General features: G+C 44.1%; 1 protein-coding gene across 9 annotated transcripts in view; it reads right to left on the bottom strand.

Moving 5' to 3' along the window:
* Positions 1 to 12,436, bottom strand: part of SOAT1 (sterol O-acyltransferase 1) — a 28,075-nt gene extending 15,639 nt beyond the window's left edge. The window contains exons 1-3 of one of the 9 annotated variants that reach the window (XM_068690577.1): positions 12,285 to 12,436; positions 9,861 to 9,990; positions 2,649 to 2,707 (exon numbers count right to left, since the gene is read on the bottom strand). In XM_068690577.1, the coding sequence (XP_068546678.1) occupies positions 2,649 to 2,707; positions 9,861 to 9,984 (183 nt within the window). In that variant the 5' untranslated portion in view covers positions 9,985 to 9,990; positions 12,285 to 12,436. Of the gene's footprint in view, positions 1 to 2,648; positions 2,708 to 9,860; positions 9,995 to 10,319; positions 10,470 to 11,093; positions 11,115 to 11,976; positions 12,263 to 12,284 lie in introns of those variants that run through there. The other 8 variants (XM_068690578.1, XM_068690575.1, XM_068690576.1 and 5 more) reach the window with 8 other exon arrangements.
* Positions 12,437 to 21,226: the final 8,790 nt, after the last annotated feature.

The raw sequence follows: 21,226 nt of genomic DNA, 5'->3' as shown, positions 1-21,226 counted from the left end.
GCTGACCAAAAAATAAAATACAGCTTTCTACTCCTCTTGAAGCGCTCACATTTCCATGCCAAAATAAAAGCACTATTCAGTTTATTTTAGTTCCTCCCACCTCCCCCACCACTTTTTTTTTTTTTTAAGCCTAATCACCTCTCAGCAAGATTTTAAGAAATTATTTCCTTAAATTACCTCTTCCCTCTCAGCTAGCACTCCACTGATATTGCCTTCTCTTAACACAACCCTTCAGGGTCAACATCAACATATGCGTGTGCTTGGACTGGGAAAATAGGACAGAAGTTCTCGCTAAATAAAATACAACACAACTGGAGCACAGACCCTACAGTAACCGTAATTCTGTACAACAAAGCTACACAACATATCATGCTATACTGGCTTCTATTTACAACTACAACTCAAAGGGCAGTCTGAGAAACTGCCAGAGTAACTGTTAGTGCTCAAGAAGCCAGGTGACTCAGTCACCAAAGAAGTGAAACAGCAGAGGAGACAATGTACCTCCCACCAGCTTACGCAATGACAGGGTGCATACACACAGCTGGCCTTGTAGTGTCCCCTAACTCAGGGCACTTCAGTAAGAGTTTCCTAAATCACAACTGAAGTTTTAGACAAGTGATTGGGCAGATCCACTCACCTGTAACCATCAAGTTTCAATTAAAAGAATCTGATCGTTATAAGAACAAGGACAAGAAGGGGGACAAGAATAAAAAATGCTATGCGATAAATAACAGAAGCTGGCCAGCAATAGGCCACAAGTTGGAGAAAGTTGAGCCAAGTAACCCTGTAGCTTACTGCTAAAGAGAAAATTACATGTTTCCTCTTCATTGTACTCCTTCTAACAGGTTTGGTAATTTCAGTTACTGAAACGTCACAACATTAAGCCCTGACCAAGTGACAAACACCATTCCCAACTCAGTTCAGGATTAACAGAGGACTAGATCCTCCAACTGGACTACAAGCTACAATGAAGGCATCCTAATGGAAGTAACACCTGCCAGCCACAATTCCCATTTGAATCAGTGCAAGCTGTCAGTGACCAGCACTTTTCAAGCAAGCATCTGTCTAGGCCTCAGATACCCGCCACCTAAAGAATAAACCGGAATCCAAGCTTCTGTTGTGTAAACCACTGGACAACAGGAGCAGGCACTCCAGGAATTCTGCAACATATGCAAGTTTTTACTTAGCCTTGTAGCTAAGTTTGTAGCTTTGAGGCACCTTAAATTTGCAAGTTGCTAAACTCAACATTTAGAACCTGAACTCCCTGTGTTTCAGGAGCAACTTGAATAATTAGAAATGCCACTGACCCTGCTGGTTTTCTTTGATTCTTATTATGGATAAGAAATCACTTTGACTACAAGCTAGTATGTCTCAAACCTAGTGGCCAGAAAACATTTAGAAAGAAAAGACTTTCCTGATGAAAGAAATCCAAGATCAAGCTGTTTGCTTGCATCCAGCTAGTACCCCCTGAAAACTGGAGCTTACAAAGCTCCGTGTGCTTAACAGTCCTTTAAAGCTTGCTTGTGCAAGCATCTGTTGCAAACAGTGATTTGCAAGAGCTGTGTTTGTCTGCAGAGAAAAGATATGAGGCAGATATGAGGCTTGCTCTATCATGCCCTCAGTAAGAATCACTCAGAGAAGACAACGTATGAAATAAAATTCAGGGCTGACTATCCCTCTCATGGGCTGAATTTTAGGAGTTTCAGCATAACAAACAGGACACCCTTAGCAGAACCCACTGACATACACTATAGTTATCTGTTGTAAATTACCACTGATAGAGAGACAGAAAGGACTTTAAAGCAAGGAAGTCTCAAAGGTCTCAAAGGCAGAAGATAGTTTTCTGTCCTACAAGTATTCATCTCCTTGAAATCTATAAGGCAATTAGATGACTTCATCTTTACCATGGAATTCTCCACAATAAAATGAAGAAAGAGTGCAGGACAATTTGCCCTGAGGAACAAGCCTGCTGCGAAACAATGGTTAGCAAAGAGGGTGCAGTTCATTGTTAGCTAACTTCAATTAATTTGCCTATAAATCATCTTAGCATAAGCTAAGACAATGGCAATTCACACAGACGCAAGATGACGTTAGAAATAAACAATATTATTTTTGAAAACATTGCTCACTGAGAAAAAAAAGTGGGACCAATGCTACATGTAAGAAAGATCATCTTCACAGCCAGGGCACCAGAAGCAGTGGGACACAGGCTAGGTGCTGTACATGCCTTTATCCAGTGGGTAGCAGGTCACAGAGCATTTTAAACACTAAACTTGCAAGCTGTCAAAAGGGAACAGGCTAGCTGACAATCACAGTGTTGTCAAAAGTTAGTAGTGAGGGAAGTTTAGTTTTATTCAAAGTTTATTCAAAGTTATTTTATTCAAAGTTTGAACTTTGAATGCCTCAAAGTTCGTTCTTATCACTGGACTCTAACCTACTGGGGGGTCAAGACAGAATTGTGTTTGATAACACTGCCTCTTGTGCTAAGTCAGGAGAGAGAAGGAAAAGAGAGAGGGCTGTGTAGAAGTCACCATACTCAAGTTATGACTGAGTAGAGATTTGTGTTCAGCACTAGCCAGCCTCCAAAGGAAACAATCTGGGTCAATCATCCCGTTCCTCCCCACAAGGAAACATTAGAGTGTATTTACCTCAGCTTCTGCTATTAGCTGCATTTTCCTGGTTATCACATGGTCAACATCAACCCGGCCTAAGGGAGGAAAGCAAATATTTAGCAGTTGCATCTTCAGCAATGTGACCACATATAAAAAATACAGGAAGAACAGCATGCAGTAGCTTATCCATTGATTTTTCATTAGAGCTCTTGATTTTTAGTAAGGTCCCTGTAAATTCAAAATAAAACTGCAGAAAATTCACAAAGCATGAACAAGTATTTTAAACAGCCATTTAGGATCACAGTATTAGAAGGCAGGCAACAACTGATAGCGTGCTGGATTTCTGAAAGCTTTGCAACTCCACAAATCTTCCCAAGGTCCCTAAACGTATTCAACCTTGAAACAGCAATTAGAACAACCCTTGGAAGGTCACATCCAAGTGTGCTGATCTTTTGTCAGAGTTTTATCTCAGGCACAGTGAACTAGACATAAGATTAGGTTGTCTGGAGGTCTCTACACTGCCAATAGACAAGGCAGTCAAATCACAGCTGTCTGTAAAATAAAGCAACCAGCTCTGAAGACAGGCTAAGTGACAAGTTGGAAGATGATCCTGCATTCAAACCTGGCTACTCCCCCCATGTCATCCCCTATGAAAAGGGCAGGCATCAGTTTGACTGCATTCCTCAATGTATTTCATCGCTTAGCCAAATGGGTCTCACCATGCCATAGCATTATGGTCATTAACAACACCTTTGTCTTGAATATTAAGCCTCAAATATTGCCCTTCTTTTGCATATAAAACTATACACATCTGATACTTCTGTTGCATCAGGAGGAACACCATTCACAAACCAGTCATTTTGGGGCAGATGAGTTTTAAGACAAGGTTTGTCTGCAGCAGTTGCAGAGAACGGGTAAGCCAGCTGGCATTTCACTTCCATAATTAACTTTGATCTTCTGTTTTGTTAATTCTTACAAGGATCTTACATAGGAAGGAAAAGCAGGATTAAACCAGCAACATCCACCCTCCCCCCTAAAATACGTGTTAGGGTGAAAAGATGCCAACAGCCCTTGCCTTGTGCATATCCTCTGGGAATTACAGCTACAACCATACGGCTAACATTACAACTTCTGTGTTCAGTTTCTATACAGCATTATCACACTTGCAGTGCTCTGTGCTGCTAGCAGATTCACAGCAGTTTGATGGCTTATAATGCCATTCTTGTACGTGCACATCCCATCCACACAAAGCGTATGGTGTGCTTTAAATAGAAGCAAGGGCTTCTGCAAAGCACTCATCTGAAGGTGCTCCTGTGAGCAGACAATTGTAATAATGTTTAAATACTCCAGGGAGAACTGCAGCTCCGATGTAGAAGAGTGAAGTGAAACCTTACATTCAGTGAAGCAATGCTCATTTGTCAGCATTCATTTGAAATCCCTGCCACTCTGTATCAAGCAGGCAGGCAGAATAGTTTCTACCCTTAAAAAAAAAAGATACACAGGCTGCAGACCCACGAACAGACTGGTGATAAGTCTAATACTTCGCAGCCTTGTAACACAAACAACGCAATTACTAAACATCATGATTTTTTGGGCTGCACAAATAGATCACTTCTCACAAAAATAGAATTCTTGGTTGCTAAGCATCACACCTCCAAAACAACAGAAAAAATATTACCTAAGCATTTAAGCCTACCACACTGTTGTACTTGCTGAACAGCAGCTGTTTGTGGAAAACAATCCAAGAGTGTAAGACACCTTGTGCTACTCAGCTCATGCACTTGGCTGGTCTCAAATGGATCCCCCCACCCAAAGAAAAACTGTAAAAACACATCAAGCCATTCCATAAGCAGCAGAACAGTACACCCTTCACATCATCTCAGGGGATCTACTCCCTCAATGCACCGCTCTGCAATTGTATTAAGAGTACAGCAGTAATGGGGGAAGAGGGCCAAGAACCACCTGACACCTATCTGCCAGCAAGCAAGCCACACAGATGCTGAGCTCAGAGCAGAACCGACCTTTCCTGCAGAAAGGTAAGGATTTGTCTCTTATCCAGCAGCCAGTCTTCAAGACTGTCAAGTTTACTTGAAACCATCCAACAGGGTCAAAGATGACAGGACATGTGAGACTTAGGGGATTGCACTATTTCCTTTTTAAACTAAGATAAAAATAAGCAGCAAGTGCTTTGGCCATGTTATTTCCTGCATCTGAGGCCTTGGTTACCACTGCTACCCAGGAGTAGTTCTCTCTGGAACTAAGGTATCCTTTCTGACTTACAAGGCCTTAAGAGATGGTTACACAGATTCCCAGCACACAGCTTTATTGGCTGTACAGGACAATAGGCAGGTCTCTGACCTGCTGATGTTGCAACTGCTAAATTGTACGCAGCGCCCCTCCTATCACTTTATCCACCCACACACCAACATGTATGTAAAGACTACACTGCCTAGAAACTTGGCTAGTTTAAAAAGCCTTTACATCAAGACCTCAGTATCTTCAGGATACAGATCTCACATAGCAAACCAGGCAAAACCACCTGTAAGCTCAGTTACTTCTTCTCCAGAACAAAAAGAAGACCCCTGTAGAAGAAAATCCACCCCAGAACAACTCATCCTGCTGTTTCGCATTGCCCAATAAACTCCTGCTGGATCACCAGGCAGGTACCAGGGAACATATAACATCATCACCTTGAATCAGTCATCTCCTGTTGTGCAAGCTGCTCCTTGTGTTCCCTAAAGTCATTCAAGAAGAGAACCATCACATGATTTTGAGTAAGAGAAATTGTGCACTGAGAAGTCTACATTTTCTTTTTCCGTTGACATTGACCGATTCCTTTGTATCACCCTGGGATTACACTATCATTACGAAAATCAGATTCAAGGTTGCACAAGATAAGCAAGCATATCTAGGATTTAAAGCAAAGTTGGATATGCCTTAAGAAAACAGGAAACATTTAAAATAGTAAGGAAGAAAGTCTTCTTTGAAGACTAGTATGAAATAGTAGCAAGTCTCACAGGAGGCTGAAGCAAGATTTGCTTTCAAAGAGCTTTGCTTACAGGAAGAAATTTTAATTAAAGACTCGATATTCCCTTCCCATCAGCAGAGATGTGGATAAGATCCTTATCTCGCTGACCACTTGTCTTGGGCTTTTAGAAACTGATCCCTGCAGGATTTAACACCTCTGTGCAGCCCAAATTCAAAACAGGTTCAGAAGTCAAAAGAAAAAAAAAGAACAATTTAAAAATTGTAGTTTCTTTAGGAAACCAAGCTTAAAAGAGATCACCTGATTATTGACAAAGCTTCCTATTGTTGAAAACTTGGGCAACTTAAATTTCACAAAAGAATTACAAACTTTTAAAAATAGGATTTCATTTTTCTTTTTTCAGCCTTCTGTTGTGGCTGTTACAAGCAAATGACATTGAGATGAGAATTATCCCAGTGCATATGGCCTGTTAGTGCTGCACCTGGGGATCCAGCACAACCGATTTCTACAGGAGACACTAGCCAGCACTCTGCTGAACAAGCTCTCAGAAATTAGCTGTGTCAAAAAAACTTTCATTTTAACTGCTACAGTCTGTAATTACAACTGAGAGCACAAGTGGGAGTAAGTCACTTGAGCAAAGGCATGGTTTGTGTGCAGTGTTACGGTTCCAGCCTGTAATGACTTCAGCCACAGAAGCTGCCTGAAGATCAGCACTCTGAATCACTCCCCCTCAAACTGTTCCTGCATTGTGGAGGTCAGTTTGCTATTAAGGAGCTACAACAACCCAGGACGATGACTACCATTTAAATCACTTGACAGCATTCAGGACAAAAATATCTCTGCAGAAAAGCTAAGAACAGCATGCAGAGATGTGGCAATAAAGTGAAGCCTATGTGTCACAAAAGTACTTCTCAGGTAACATTAGGACAACCAAGCACACAAGACAGAACTGTATCTGACAATCACTCAGTTTAGAAGTATTTTCCCCCAACAACATCAGGATTTGTTTAACTTCAAGATCTTGGAAAGTCACAGATACAAATACCCAATACTGCCCTTCCCTAGAAGGGGTTAAAAAATTGTTCAACTGAGAAATAATGAAGACAATATATCATTCAAAAGACTAAAACAACACAGGCAGAAGGATTTCCTGTTACTGTCAGATACCTGGATTCCAAGTGTGTTCTCTAAACACACTGAAAATATTGTTATCTGAAGGACCAGCTACGTTAAAGCCAACCTAGCAGAAGGGTACTGAAAAGGAAGGGGAGTGTTGTATTGCACCAGATACGGAACATGAGTTAATAATTTGATACTAATAAGCCTTATCCTGAGTTATGCTGACTTATGTGGCCACTCAGCAGATAGAGGCAAATTATGCCTAGATTGCCCCTAGTTCAGCCCATCTGCTTAAAGCATGCACAGGCCCTAGAGGTCACTGCACTGCAGCTAGGCAAGGAATCCAGTTAAAAAGCCAAGTTTGCAAGGACACAGGACCCTGACAACCTCTTCACAAGGAGGAAACATTGGGATGCTCCAGGTCAGGCTAGCTCATCTCCAGGCTCTTCTCAAGAAACCTCCCAGCCTTCACCAAACCCCTGGGTTACAAAACATGCCAGAACCTAGTAATTATCAGAACCCGATCTTAAACAGGTTAACTTCTTCATCAGCCTCCCCACAACACACCCAACAAACTCAATTCAAGCAGCTCACGCGCACTTGTTGCTGTGCCTCAGACACCCAGCTCTGTGAACTTTTGCTCTGTGAACGACCAGCAGTAACCTCCTGGTTAGGAGATAACAAGCCCTTTCCAAGTCCAGCATTACCAGACAGGCTTACTCACACCAGACAGAGATACGCTGCAGAGCTTGTTTGCACACCAGGCCCCTTCTGATTTCTGAGGAAAGAAGGGCAGACTCCACAAGCATCAGTTTACTGGTTTGAATGGTCTCATCTCAGCATTTAGATACAAGTCAAAGAGCCGTGTCCTCTCTAATCTTCTAGATCTTTCTATCCAGTTTCCATTACAGCCATTCCAGATATGTTTGCATGCAGCAAGTACTGCCCAGTACCAACATCCCATTAAGCAGAACAGATTTACCTCTGCGTATTTCCCTCTGAAAACATGTAAAACTAATCTTAAAGCAGCCTGGATTTTGACAAGGGATTATTGCTGCCTAGATCATTTGCTGACTATATGCCAAGACCAAATTAGTTGTTTAATTAATATACTAAAGCCAATTCAAGGAGAAAAGATGTGAGACTAATGTTCAGCTACTCTGTCAAAGTGAAGTTACAGACCAAACCATTTTAAGATACAAACCCACCTAGGGACAACCCAAGTACAACCAAAAATTATCCAGTTTTAGAACTCAGCAAACAATGTGAGCTTCCAGCAGCACTCATGAGGCAAACATAGCCTAAGCTACGCAAATGGAAGAGTCTGAGCCATTGTGGTCTTGAAGCCAATACAGGGATTAAATCAGCCAATGCTTTGGGGTTTGAATAAAGAAGGGATTAATAGCCTAGCAAGCCTCCGTAAAAAGTTCACACACTTCTGGAAACTAGTCAATTGGCCCTTGACACTAACTCTTAATTTAAAGAGCAGATTGTGGCTGCTAATCGGGGAGGATTGAGAGTGGGAAGTCACCTTAGTGATTGAGTTTTTCTACAAAAAGAATTGCTACAAAGATACTACATATTTATTTGCATATAAGATGCCATCTTCACCTGTCTAGAACTCCTTGGCTGCAGTACCTGTCTTGTCTAAAACTCTACATACCAGAACACTGGCCTCAAGCTGCCTTTGTACATCAGCACTAATGCCTTAGGAATAGTTATGCACAAGCTAGGACAAAAATCTAGAAAAAGAAATATACAGGCATTTCTTTTGAGCAATTCTTCCACCTTAGCTGTGCTTTCACAGAAAACTGTCCCTACTTACGCAAGCATATTGGACTATGTTAAGAGTCTGCTACATGAAACACCTGAACTTTGTAAACACCTTGGACTTTGTAAAACTTCAAACTTTGTGACGCAGAGCTGCAGATCTAACCCCACCATAGAGAGAGATTCCTGACCCGAGGGTTTTACACGGTCCTGTAATGCACTCAGTCAGAGGCTGACTTGTCCCCTAGCTCCCTGTGGCATTCTCACTGTCACCATCACTGTGGTGAGCAGAGTTTGCAGTAACCAGTCTGAAGTCTTACAACCCTTTTGCTGAACTGGCAGCAACCTTGGAAGATAAAAGGCAGCTAGCTGTAACTAAACAGGATGTCCCTCAGCTGTCCTTGCTGTTCTCCACTGCAGCTTGGACTGTAGTAGAATACAGCACTTTGTACTAAACCACCTCACCAGATCTATGAACACACGAGAGCCTGGTACACTTCCAGGAGACCTGCCCCAGAATGTTTATTTGCTATCCACCCATAGCGTCTCACCTGCAGTGACATTATGTTGCATTTCAGAGTTATTAAAATGAAGGGCTTTTTAAAAACAGGCACACCCACCTATCAGGTGCTAATTATCACAGCTCTATTTATTCTTTACCCACAAGCTTGCAAGAACTCAAACTCAAGCATAACAGTTAAGGTGTTTACCTAGATAAAGAGGTAGAAGTCCACTTCTAAACCCATCCTAATTGTTTTCCAGGAGTCACTAACTCCCTGCAAGTTTCCAGAAACAGCATTGACAAAACAGTCCCATTCTACTGAATTAAACCATCAGCAGCACCAACAGCTGAACAAAAAAATAACCTCAATTCTTAAGTAGCCTGTGGGACAAATTTCTCTCCAAGGTATTTTTTGTAAGAAGAAATCCAACTTGTTCTAAACTAAAACTTGCTCCAACTCCCATTCCAGCTTAAAGACATAGAGCAAAATAGTAACGTTAGTCAGAACTGCCTCAGTAAAAATTATCTCCTTGAATCACTAGTAACAGGGTTTTAGAGCATATATTCGCATGGCACATTGTGACAAACTAGTTTAGCTTTTTTCTTATCCCGTCTCCCAAAGAGAAAGAAAACGAGCTGCAATTCCATCACCAGCAGGCTGGAAAACGGTACAGCATAACCCAGGAGTTTAAGACAGTCACAGTATCCACAGGCAAAACCACTCCAACTGCCACACAATTGTCCCTGCAAATTAAGGGACAGGCCACAGCAGCAACCCTCGCAGCCAGCCAACTACAAGCCACATTACTTTCTAGGCAGCCACAATATAAACTGCTACAAACCCCACTAAGCCCAAGCAAAAGAACCTCACCATTGCTTGCGTTTTGGAAGGACCTCTCGCCGTCTGGTCTCCTCTGCACCTCCTCGTTCTCAGGGGGCTTGTGGGCTGTAGCGGAGCCAGACTGGCGCTTCCTTGCACAGTCTTCACCTGCCATTGCTGCCTAGCTAGACCAGAAAAGGAGAGAAAACAATTAGTGACAAAACCTCATTCTTTAAATGGTTAAAGAACAAATTACATAGCCTTCTTTGCTCTATAGTTAAGATTTTTCCCCCCCCCCATTATGAATTCAGAGTAGGGTTAAGGGAAAATGAGTACACACTTGTATTAGTTATTTACTACAGGTCACACTTCCCTTACTACAAGCAGTGAAGGAGCAAAAAGTATCCAAGTTTCTAAACCACTACAAAAACAAAAGACAACACACATCTTTCATCTCCCCACAGCTCCCTCCTTTTCCCTACAGATTTAAGTATTTAAAATGACTCGAGCCTTTGTGAAATCTTTAAAAGTCCCAAGAAGCCCTTGTAAATGCTTTCCAATAGTCAGTCTGACAGCAGAATTTGTCTTCAGAGAGCTCTGGCACGTTTGCTTTGCAGAATCGACCACATGATTTTACTTGAGCCAAGCCCCTTCCTGTCAAGACTTCAGTCCTTACTGAAAGAGCAGTTTCCTCAATAGATCCTTGTACTCTGGTTGGCCAGACAATGGCCGTATTGCAAATAAAGGAAAAACAGGAAGAGAAGATCAGGTCCGAGCTACACCAGATTCGATGACAAAGGTCACTGCTGGGGACAGAGCTGCTAGCTAACAGGGAACACCTGAACGGCTTGGCTGAAAAACTGAAAATCCTTCTTTAAAGAAAAGTGGGAAGGGACTCTAGTTTGGTCACAGGGTGACATCCCAGCGCACTGCCCACAAAGAACAACTCAAAGAAGCTCATAGATACGTAGCTATAACCAGGGTCAGTTTTCAGAACTGGAATTCCAGAAAAAAAAAACACGCAGGCACCTACAGAACTAGGTTTTCAAACTAATGCTTTTCCTTTTTGATACATTTCTCCCCCACTCAGGGGGGAGAAATCAACCACCACCACCATTTCCTGCAGGACACTGCCCCTTTTAGCCCTGTGTCACAAGATCCCAGCCAGGTCAGCCTACACGCTACAAAACCAAGGACCATAAAAATGACAAACTCCCAAGCTGGCTTTGTAAACCAGCCGATAGCTCACAGCATCATAATTTATGTAATACAAAGAGCGCTCACCTGAAGAACACAAAGGACCAGGCATGGAAACAGTAAACCTTCCTTCAGTTAAGGTGCTCAGCAGCACAGAAAGCTAGCTGGCAGGACTAGCCCACTTCTAACAGCTCTCCGCACCTATTGCTGCCATTGTTCTGAACAACTCGCTCACCTTTAAATGCAAGCCAAGCACCACGGTGAAGACACTGCTTTCTAGCTCCCAGCCTTCCCACTGGAACCCCAGTGCAGACACCACCACATCACATCAGAACAAAGACATTTTGCCCACCTGGGGCTTACAACTATATGGAGATCACAGGCAGGCAGCCACTTCAAGCCTCCTGCTCTTACACAAGGGAGGCAGCCAAAATCCTATCACGTAAGAATGGGTCACTGATCACAGCGCAGATTTTAAAGAAAAGTGAGGGAAGGAGGAGGGGGGATAAAGCAGCCACATTAATTCAATCATTAACAGTCTATCCCGAGCCACTACAGAGCCTCTCCACTGCCTCCTGATGCAAGTCAAGTTGTTCTCGTGAACTACATCCATCCTTGTGGGGCACAGCTCTCCGGCTCCAGCAGAGGACCAAGTTTCCTCCTATTCAGCGCACGCTCCCCATCTTCAAGAGGCACGGAAGGCAGCCTCCTGTCCAGCACACACATGGGAGTTGTGAGAGTATCTGAGAGACTGACAGAAAGGAAGCAAGGATAACGCATTCCAGGACAGATGAAGGCAGAACCACGTACACAGAAGAAGAATTAAGGGAATTAACTCAGGGAGCTGGTACCCTGAGTGAGCTCTGCAAACGCGGTACCACAACAACCCAGCGGAGGTCAAGCCGTCAGAGCAAGGGATTTCTGGCACAGCAACAAGAGCCGTGCTGGGGAACCCTACCACAGCAGATACCTTCCTCGTGGGGTTTCCGCACAAGCAGTACACCACCACAGCACCTCCTCCTCCCCCTCAGAAGGCAGCACCCTCAAGCCAGCAGCCGCTCCCCGGCCCCGCTCCGAGCACCTGAGCGGCGACGCCGGCGTCCCCCAGAAGGAGCAGCCCCAATAACCCCGGGCTGCGCCGCCCTCCAGCTGCCAGCACCACTCGGAGCGAGCCGGGCGGGCACCGGGACGCGGCTCGGGTCCCACAGCGCGGGGAGAACGAGGAGGGCGGCGCCAGCAGCCGCCTCACGCAGCCCCGCCCCTCCCTTCCCCCGTCACCTCAGTCCGCTCCCGCCGCCAACGGCCCCGCGCCGCCGCTTCCCGCCTCCGCCGCGCGCCGCGCACGTCACCGCGCACCGGGCTCGGGGAGGGGAGGGGGGGGGAGCTGAGGCGCCGCCAACGCCCATTGGCTGAGGGGGGAGAAGGGGCGGGGAGAAGGCGGGAGGGAGGCGGCACGTGAGGCGCACGTGGGGGGCGCGCGCCCCTCCTCCCCCCTCCCCCCTCCCCTCCCGGTTTCCCGCCTCTCGCCTCCTGTCAGGGCCGCCCCCGGGGCCCCTCAGCAGCCCCGGGACCCCCCTGAGGGGCTGGGGGGGGCCCGGCTGCCTCGGCCGGCTCCCGGGGCTCTGCAGGGACCCGACTTCAAAGGGTTTGACCCGAGCAGGGGCAGATCTGTTCAGTACCCGTCCCCTGCAGGGAGAGGAATTGGGTGAGAGGCTCGGCCCCCCCCCTGCCCGCTGCCTCTCCCCAGGAAGGCGCAGGCACATGACGGCCGTGAGTCAGCGGGACGCGTCAGCAGCAAACAAACCCGAGTAACCTCTCAGGAGCCGCAGTTTGCGGCAGAGATGGGAAAGTATTGCTAAAATAAGGACCGAGCCACTAACCTGCGTGTCTCTTCCTTCTCTTCGCGGCTTCAGAGCAGTGCCGTGCATGCTGCCTGTGCAGGTACACCTCGAGAGGTTGTCCCAGACCAAGGTGCAAAATACGCTGAGGTACTAAAACGTTTCAGAGTTGCTGTCACATTTCACCTTACTGTTACTACAAAAATATCATTTTGGCCAACGCATACCCATGAAATGCTTCTTTAAACCTGTAGCTGCTGGAATTGTTATTTTAAAGAATCCCTGGGGACTCTGAGCAGAGCCACTGACTGAAAGATTTAATTTGCATTGTTCGCACCACCCATCTTTGATGCCATTTAATAAGAAAACTTGTAAAAAATGAAAAAGCAAAAAATCCTATAATTGCAGCAATGCAAATAGCAGCATGGATGATAGCACCGGGAACTTTAACAAAACTGAGCCCATTTCTATTAAGCTGTTTTTAGCACAATTCTCCTTAGAGATGATCTAAGTCGGGCTATCCATGACCACTGGTGCCCTCATGCTGAAAACGCTGTGCTAGCTTTTTACACAGAAGTGTCTTGTGGTGCCAGCATGACCTGGGTGGATGAGTGGAAAAGAAGAAACAAAAAAAAAAAAACACTCTGAAAGTTTGCTAAAGATGAAAAAATTGTTGATGAAACTGTTGCATCAAATCAGTAAAGCCCCAACTCCAGACAGCAGGAAAATGAGATGCCTTTAGCAAAAAGACAAGTACACCTAACTTTCAGAGCTAGTCAACTTGCTTTTCTTATTCTGCCTCAGAAGGATAGGTGCCACCATATTTTAACACCTCTTGAAAAATCTCTCAGGCCAAAGCAGCATGGTGTGACAGGCACTTAGCTTTCTGGTCACTCAGCCTTTCCCTAAAAGTGCTGTTTGACAATTTATCCTTCCTTTCATTCTGAGTGTGTTTCCAGGCAGCTCACCCAAGGTGCAGAGCAAAGCAACTCCCCTTGTTACATCTCTTCCCATCCTTTAAAAAAATAGAAAAAGCCATTGCCACCTGTTTTTTGCCACTCATGCCTATCTCCTATTGCCGTCTTCACAGGTCCAACCTGCTGTATTGTTTCATCATTTGCTATGCTTGTCAGCAAGCTGCTTCTTGATTTCCTTGAGTGTTTTCCATTAATCCTGCTGTTTGCATTGCTCAATGGTTACCTAACCACAACCGTATCTCAGCACCCCTGGATGAATCATGGCGTGGTTGCCCCCATTTGTTGGCATGGCAGCTGGCGTCCCTGACGTTCCAACCCTTTACTTATGCTTACTTGCTTCTGATGTTAATTCACACGTGCTGCCCAGGGTGGACAAATATATCTGTGTGGTGACTTCTGGGGTCTGTGAACATGGCTGGTGCTGACTGAGTTATGGCAGGACAGGGACAGTCAGGGAGCAGAGGCAGAGGGCTGAGGTCATTGTAGCCCCTGTAGAAAACCTGTGCCCAGTCCTGTTCCTTTCCATCTTTCTCAGCACTGTTGCAGCACAGATGTGATTAACGCTGCCTATTCCTAATTCTGTATAACTTTGCTTTATTTGCTATTTTTAGTCAGCCCAGGTACTAAGTAGCTGTGGCTATTTCTGATGCCGGCATTGATTGCCTCTAATTTTGACTGGAATCATTAATTCCTTTAAAACTTTTTTATCTAGGCTTTAAATACAGTCACCTGGAAGCCTCAATACTCTCACATATTTCGGTGAAGTGTAGTATTTCCTAGAATGTGCTGTTTACAAGTATGGTTTATAATTTCCCAATATGCATGCACCATAACAGCATCCTGCTGTATAAATGAAAGCACTCCCTCAAGTGGTAGAAAATACTGCTACACGTTACATTTTTCAAATGTTGATTTTTTTTTCCTTTAAATAAAAACACAGCAAAATGAGAGTAAAGTTAGAGCAATGAGGTAACGCCTATTTTAAGTACCGCAGTGAATGAGCTTTTGTTTTTGCACAACCAGAAAAAAAACGGTGCTGATGTAAGACTGAGGCCAAAACTCAATCAGGCAAGTGCTGCAGTTAAAAAAAAAAAAAAAAAAGGCATTTAAGAAACTGTAGAGGACTTCAGCCTGATCTGATAACGCATGACTGAATTTTGGCAAGAAAACCTAACACTGGCTCCAGCAGACATCACATCGCTGAGCATGCCTGAAGTGTTTGTAAATCATAAGGACTGCTTTTTAAACCTCCAATGCAAGTTTTCACAGTTCCTGCTATCATCATGTCAAGATTTTGTGCGTAATTACCCTTGTTCCTCTTTACTTTGTATGCGGCCTTGGGAGTTTTCAAAATATTTGGCAAAAGAGATGCAGATTAGCACACTTCTGCGAAAAGACAAGCAGCAGGAATTAGGCTCCAGCAAACAATTCCTCGTGCAGCTACTTTCCAAGCAATGAAGTTGCTGTTTTTGCTGGCAGTTGAAACAGTCACAGAAACAATCACATCTCTCTCGGCAGAGGGCAGTGGTATCCTTGCTTGTGGTATCACACCACTTTTTGCTACTGAGCTGAAATCATCCTTCTAAAAAAAAAAGCAAAGCCCTACTGCCTGGCAGCAGCAGGGTGCTGGATTTCTCTGCAAGCTCCAAAATTCAGGTGCTGAGCTTCTTGCTGCGACCATATGCTTCTGTGAAACTTGCATTGTTTTCTGAGAGGCAAATCATTTTTCCTTTCCCTAACATTTTGAAGTAATAGGATGAATCTTGCCAGCTCTTATAGTTTCGTTTGTTTGCTTGTTTAAATTGAGGGGGTTCTTTCTTCAGTATAGTTAAAAAGGAGAAGATCCTTCTAATCTGGCATCAAATCATGAAAGATATTGAATCCATATAGGTATAACCACTGTTTAACCCTGCTAAGATGAACTGTTTTTTTCTGCTACTGCTCTTTATTTCTGTAACATCCCAGCTTTCTCTTTCTGTTAGGCTCAGAAACAATTTTGTCTGTGTCCCAACCACATTATATATGATAATCACTCTCCTCGTGACATGAGCTCAAACCAATCTCAGATTTATTTTGCAGCATATGCTGCTGCTTATTAAAATTGCATGAAAGTATTGAGCTGCCTCAGTGAGGGGCTCTGAAGTCATTTCAGCAGGAACACACCACATTAAATGTGCAGTCAGCCCTGGAAGAGTGACTTCAGAGTTTAGTTCCAGAACAAACAGGCCTAGCTACTGGTATTGACTCTTCTGCTTCTAAGGGCTTTCAAAATATTTTTGTGGAAACACAGTGCTGAACTTGGCCACTGTCTCCTTCCTGTTCTTCCACCAGCAACTCTACAAGTTTGGTCTTCAGTTCTGGTGTTAATTTACAAAGGGGGATTTAGTGACAGATTAAAGGTAAGGAGAAAATAAGAAAGAGGAATCAAACAACTGCAGAACTACACAAATAGATACAAGGAAGAAAAAACAGGGATGCAAATATCACGTGGTATAATCCTGAAAGACGATTCTGGCCTTTCTGTGTCCTCTTTGTGGTGTTTCTTCTGAACCAAAGGGAGCCCAACACCATCTCCCAGAAGCAGCTAAGCATTTCTCTGCCATAGCAAGGCCCAGAGCTGAGGAGGAATTAGCATGACCTGTCAGTAAAATCCATTGCTTAGCCAGTTTGGACCAGAAATCTCTTCCTCTCAATACTTCATAATAATTTGTTTCCTTTCTCTGTTTCCTAGGTAAAAACGAAGCACTCCGCTCTCCCGATAGCTGCTAAGATGCTTAGCTGGACAAAATATTGTAAGTCAATATTTTCTACCATTTCCTTGCCTCACATTTATTTGTAACAGTATAAAAGCACTGCCTGTTGGTGAACATGGAAGAGAATTGGAGCTTTTGTAATGACTGAGGCAGGAGAATTCCAAGGACTGGCATTTGAAGGTAAAAATCACAAAGTCCGACCTATTCTGTATGTTTCAAATTTAGTTTACAGGGACTAATAACTTTCTGTGTGCAGTAAGCAACATTTTAATTTTCTGATGTGGGAGACTTCCATGGCTTTCTCCACCCCCCAGTTTCAGAAACACCAGAATGTTTTCAGGTCAGGACTTTGATATGAAAACCATAATATAATCTCTTGGTACTCTTTTAGACTGTCTTCAAAAGTAACGTTATGAGGCTGTGGGGAAAAAACACTGAGCTGCTGTGGTGTGATCAGATCAGCTGGGGCTTCTCTTTGAATATGAGATCCCTGGGGTCATCAAGGAGAGATCTTACAGAGAAATGTCATTTAGCCACTGTGCTGGCTACTTAAAGAAACTCCATGGGGAACACCATGGAGAAGTCCAGGAGAGTCAAAATGTCAGCTAAGATCAAAATGCGAAGAGTGTTTGGTCTTTATAGCAAAAGCCCTCCTAAAGTAGCAAAACTCTGACATATTTCTTGGAGGAGAAGATTGACTTTCCATTGTAAACTGAGAAAGGAAATGGGCTTTCAGCTTTCAGCATGAGGCATTTCCTCTTTTCCATTTTGTTTTAATCTCTGCAGAGATAGATGACATCTACTGAAAGTAGTCCCAAGCAGGAGACATTTCTAAATCTGCCCAACCAGCTCTTTGGCTGTTTCCATAGCGATGATGCAGCCAGGCCTGCTGCTCTCCCTTCTGCAAGAACCTTTCCCAAACCTGATACGGACAGAGAACAGCATGCCTTTGTGGCTCCCCTGCCAAAACCTTCACTCTTCTCTGCTCAAGGCCATTCCCATTTCTTCCTTTTTGCTTCTCCTTGACTTTGGAAATACCTGGCCAGAGAGGGAACCTATCCACATGTTCTCTGCCTGCCTGATCTGGAAAAGGAGGGAGTGCTGTGGGTTATACAACTTGAGAGACTGGAGAGGGCAGTACTTTCCAAGTTTCCAAGTTGCCTTGGAAAGAAGTTTGGGGTGATGGTAAGGGAGAACAGTGTAGGGGCCAGGAGCAGAAACAAAGCAGAAAGAAAGAAAATCCAGATTTCTGTCTAGTCTCCCAGAAGAATTGGACTGAAACTTGGCACCTCTGGCCATAGCAACAAGTAGAGCAGTAAAGAATGTACAGACTTGGTACAATGCAGTGCTTTTTGAAGGAGATGACAAGCGTGAAGGAACACTTCCAAAACCCTGAATTCAGATAGATCTATGTCACAGCTGAGTCTCTGGCAGCTCTGAACAGAATTTCACTGAAAGTGAAAAAAAAGAAATAAAGAAAAAAAAGTCAGAGTTACAAAGCTGAAAGAGGAGCTTTAGCTATCAGCTGACGACCAGCAGAAATGGGAGATTGTAATGAATCTATACTGGGAGGTGAAACAATCTGCAGGGTTTGCTGCTGCAGTTGATCAGCATTGGGCTGAGATGATGTGGTTACAAGAACATCTTTGTGCTCAGCAATATTCCGTTGTTGGCCTAGTGCCTTGAGGCTTGCATGCTTTGGAAATATGGATGAGGAGATGAAAACTTGAGTTTGTTTAAAGGATTTAAATCTGAAGATGGCAGGCCCAGGAGAGGGATTCTGAGCTCAAGCATGTAGGTCATGCAAGAGAGGTCTTGTCCTCGCTAGCAAGTTAATATGAAATATAGTAGAAGTGTTCCTGTTAGTTCAACCCTTGCCCCCACACACAAAAAAGTCCCCTCGTTGCATAAAGTGGCTGGAGAAAACGAAATCAACAAACCAAGCAGAGAACAGGGTAAACCTTGAGTGAGTTTGGTTCATCTTTTGCCACTGCTATTTCTCTACAGTATGGACCCACATTAGAACCACTGAGACAATCAGCAGCACTTACTCCACGCAGTTTTTCCACTTGTGTTTTCCTCACTGTCTGCCAGCTCCTTGCTTCCCATTTATGAGCTTATTCACCTAGTTGCAAAAGGCTTCCAGCACCCGTAATAGCAACCACCCATCTTTGACGCGGAAGTCTGTGCTTTATTATTCTGAAAATGTGCCTCAGAAGACCTCATTTCACTGTTGCCTGCTGATCCAGCACCAAGTTATGGGAGAATCACTGGTGTGATGCTACTGTAGTCTGTGATTTCAGGGGGAAGGATCCAGGCTGAGAGCTTTCTGGAGGTGTTCCAAATGAGCTGTCACGAGAAGAGAATCCAATACACAAGACCTCAGTGCTGAGGGAAAATCAGAGGGTTTCATGTACTCAGAGAAAAAGTGTAGAACTATAAATGCTAACTCAGTAACTCCCCAGGAATGAGCATGTGCCATGCTGGGACTTAATGCATCATTAGCAAATCCCCAAGGCCAGCTCTCTATTTCAGACTGCACTGTATAACAACTCCAGGGAACGTACAGACACAGAGGATGCTGATAATTTCACAGCTACTGCTTCCCTGTGAGGCAGAAAATAGAAGTGCTCTGAAACTCTTTCTCGGGAACACAAAAGTAATGTTTTCCAGAGCCATCAAAAGCTGGAGCATATAGGTGTGTTCTCTGCAAACTGGGAGAAAAGAAAACAGAATAGCCTGCTGCCGTCACTGCGAAAGGAGCCACTCAGCTGATCAGGCAAGCTTCGTGGGCTGAAACTATAGAACTGGTCCCTTGCAGAAGAAATACTGAGGGATGTAAAGTTGGCTTATGTAAACAGAAATCTCAGGGTCATGTACAATCCACAGGGGATTCATTCTATATCAGCGTCTCCCCCGGCAGCACGGACCGTTAATGCACGTCATAAGTCTGCCCTTTATCACAAGCAGCCCCTGGGAAAAACTTTGAGACAGATCACTCAAGGTAATTTTGTAGTGTGACTACATCCTGAGAAAGAAGAGACAAAAAGGGAAAGGCAGACAGCAGACAGCCAGGCGGTCTCTAGCATGCTGAGGTCAAATTCCCCTTTCTGTCACTCTTGGGTATGAGAAAGTTGAGGATGACACAGAGAGGTAACAGACACGCTCCCATCTCTGCTGGCAGAGACGGACAAGGCAGCAGGCAGACTTAAGCGTACACTCGTGTGAGCACAGCGATATAATCTCTGACTATCAGAAAGAAGATGCCCGGGTTTCAGTCTTAAATGTCTCAACTTCTCTGCATAGTTCCCATTGCACAGTAAATATCTCAGCTGTATGAAATGTGCTGTTGGCTCTGGGGAGGTATTATTTCAGGTTGGCTGCAGCTGGGAGTAAAGGGTATGGCTTCAGGCCTCATTAGGTGCACACTTGACAAGTTTTCTGCACAAATGCCAATGGAAGAAAGGTTTTCTTAAGAAGACAAGGCTTGTACAGTCATCCTGTGTGTGTGGTGAAGGGAGTGTCTGTCTGTCAGCCCCATCTGTCTTTTTACCTTCAGAAACTTTCAAACCTGTTGGCTAATCTTACACAAATCAGATGGAGAAGTTGAGGTTCCAGAAATATTCAGTTCCTATGAGTTGAGGCTAGTTAGAGGACAGTCTTAATTAACACTCTGAACGAAGAAAATCTGTAGATGAAGAAGAATTTAGGTTGGTAGGGGTCACTGGAGCACATCTAGGCCAGTCTTCAGCTCAAAGTGTAGCCAGCTTCCAAATTAGATCAGGTTGTTCAGGGCCTCATTTTGGAGACCTCCAAGGTGTCAGAGAATCCACCCCGGACCTCAACACAAACGCACAGAGTGCAACTCCCTTGGCTCTGCTGAGCAGGCCTCAGCAAACTACTTTTCCCCTCTTAAAGAGGGCTTGGAAGTGGCAGCCGAAGGCAAAGTCTGCAGTGATCCCCCACACCAGGCAGCCCACAGGACTCAGCTTATGTTAAATATATTTAACCAGCAGCTAGTTACTTAATTTTGGCATTCTGTGTTAGTTAATGATTAAAAGTACAAAGGTCAAACTCAGAGACACAAGGCTTTGTATATCTCATTATTTGCTTTACCAGAAGCTACAAGGGAAGGAGTGCGGCTCTGTGTGAGTAGGAACTACAGGCTACATATCCAGCCTGACAGGCTAATGAGAACAAGTCATTCATTAACAGAAGACTTGCTGCTAGGCAAACACACACAGCTGGTATGGGAGAAGAATTTGGATGTGAAATGAGACAGTGTAGTTGTTTTTTTATAAGACATTTCCTACTTCAGCAAGTTTACAGTCTAAATAGAGACCACACAAAACACATTAAGAGCCTGATCAGAGAGAGATTAGGGCTTATGTATTTTCTGAGAGGCTTGGTAATGAGCAGAGAGGCAGAATTTGCAAAGAGAATGGAAATATTTGCATGTTTAACAGAAGGAACAAGTTTTAAACTTAAGTGAGATTTGATTACAAGTGTATATGCTGATCTCTTGGGTACTACTCTGTTCTGTGCACTCACACAAAGAAACACATTTGCAGAAACATCTTTAAAAACCCTGGTGCTTTCTCCTGCTTCATTTCTACAATTACATTTTTCTTTGGTTAGTTTCACATAACTGA

Source organism: Anas acuta, chromosome 8, assembly GCF_963932015.1.
Source record: "Anas acuta chromosome 8, bAnaAcu1.1, whole genome shotgun sequence".
Classification (NCBI taxonomy): Eukaryota; Metazoa; Chordata; class Aves; order Anseriformes; family Anatidae; genus Anas; species Anas acuta.
Note: the sequence above shows the minus strand (reverse complement) of the source record. Positions and strands in the feature narration are given on the sequence as shown.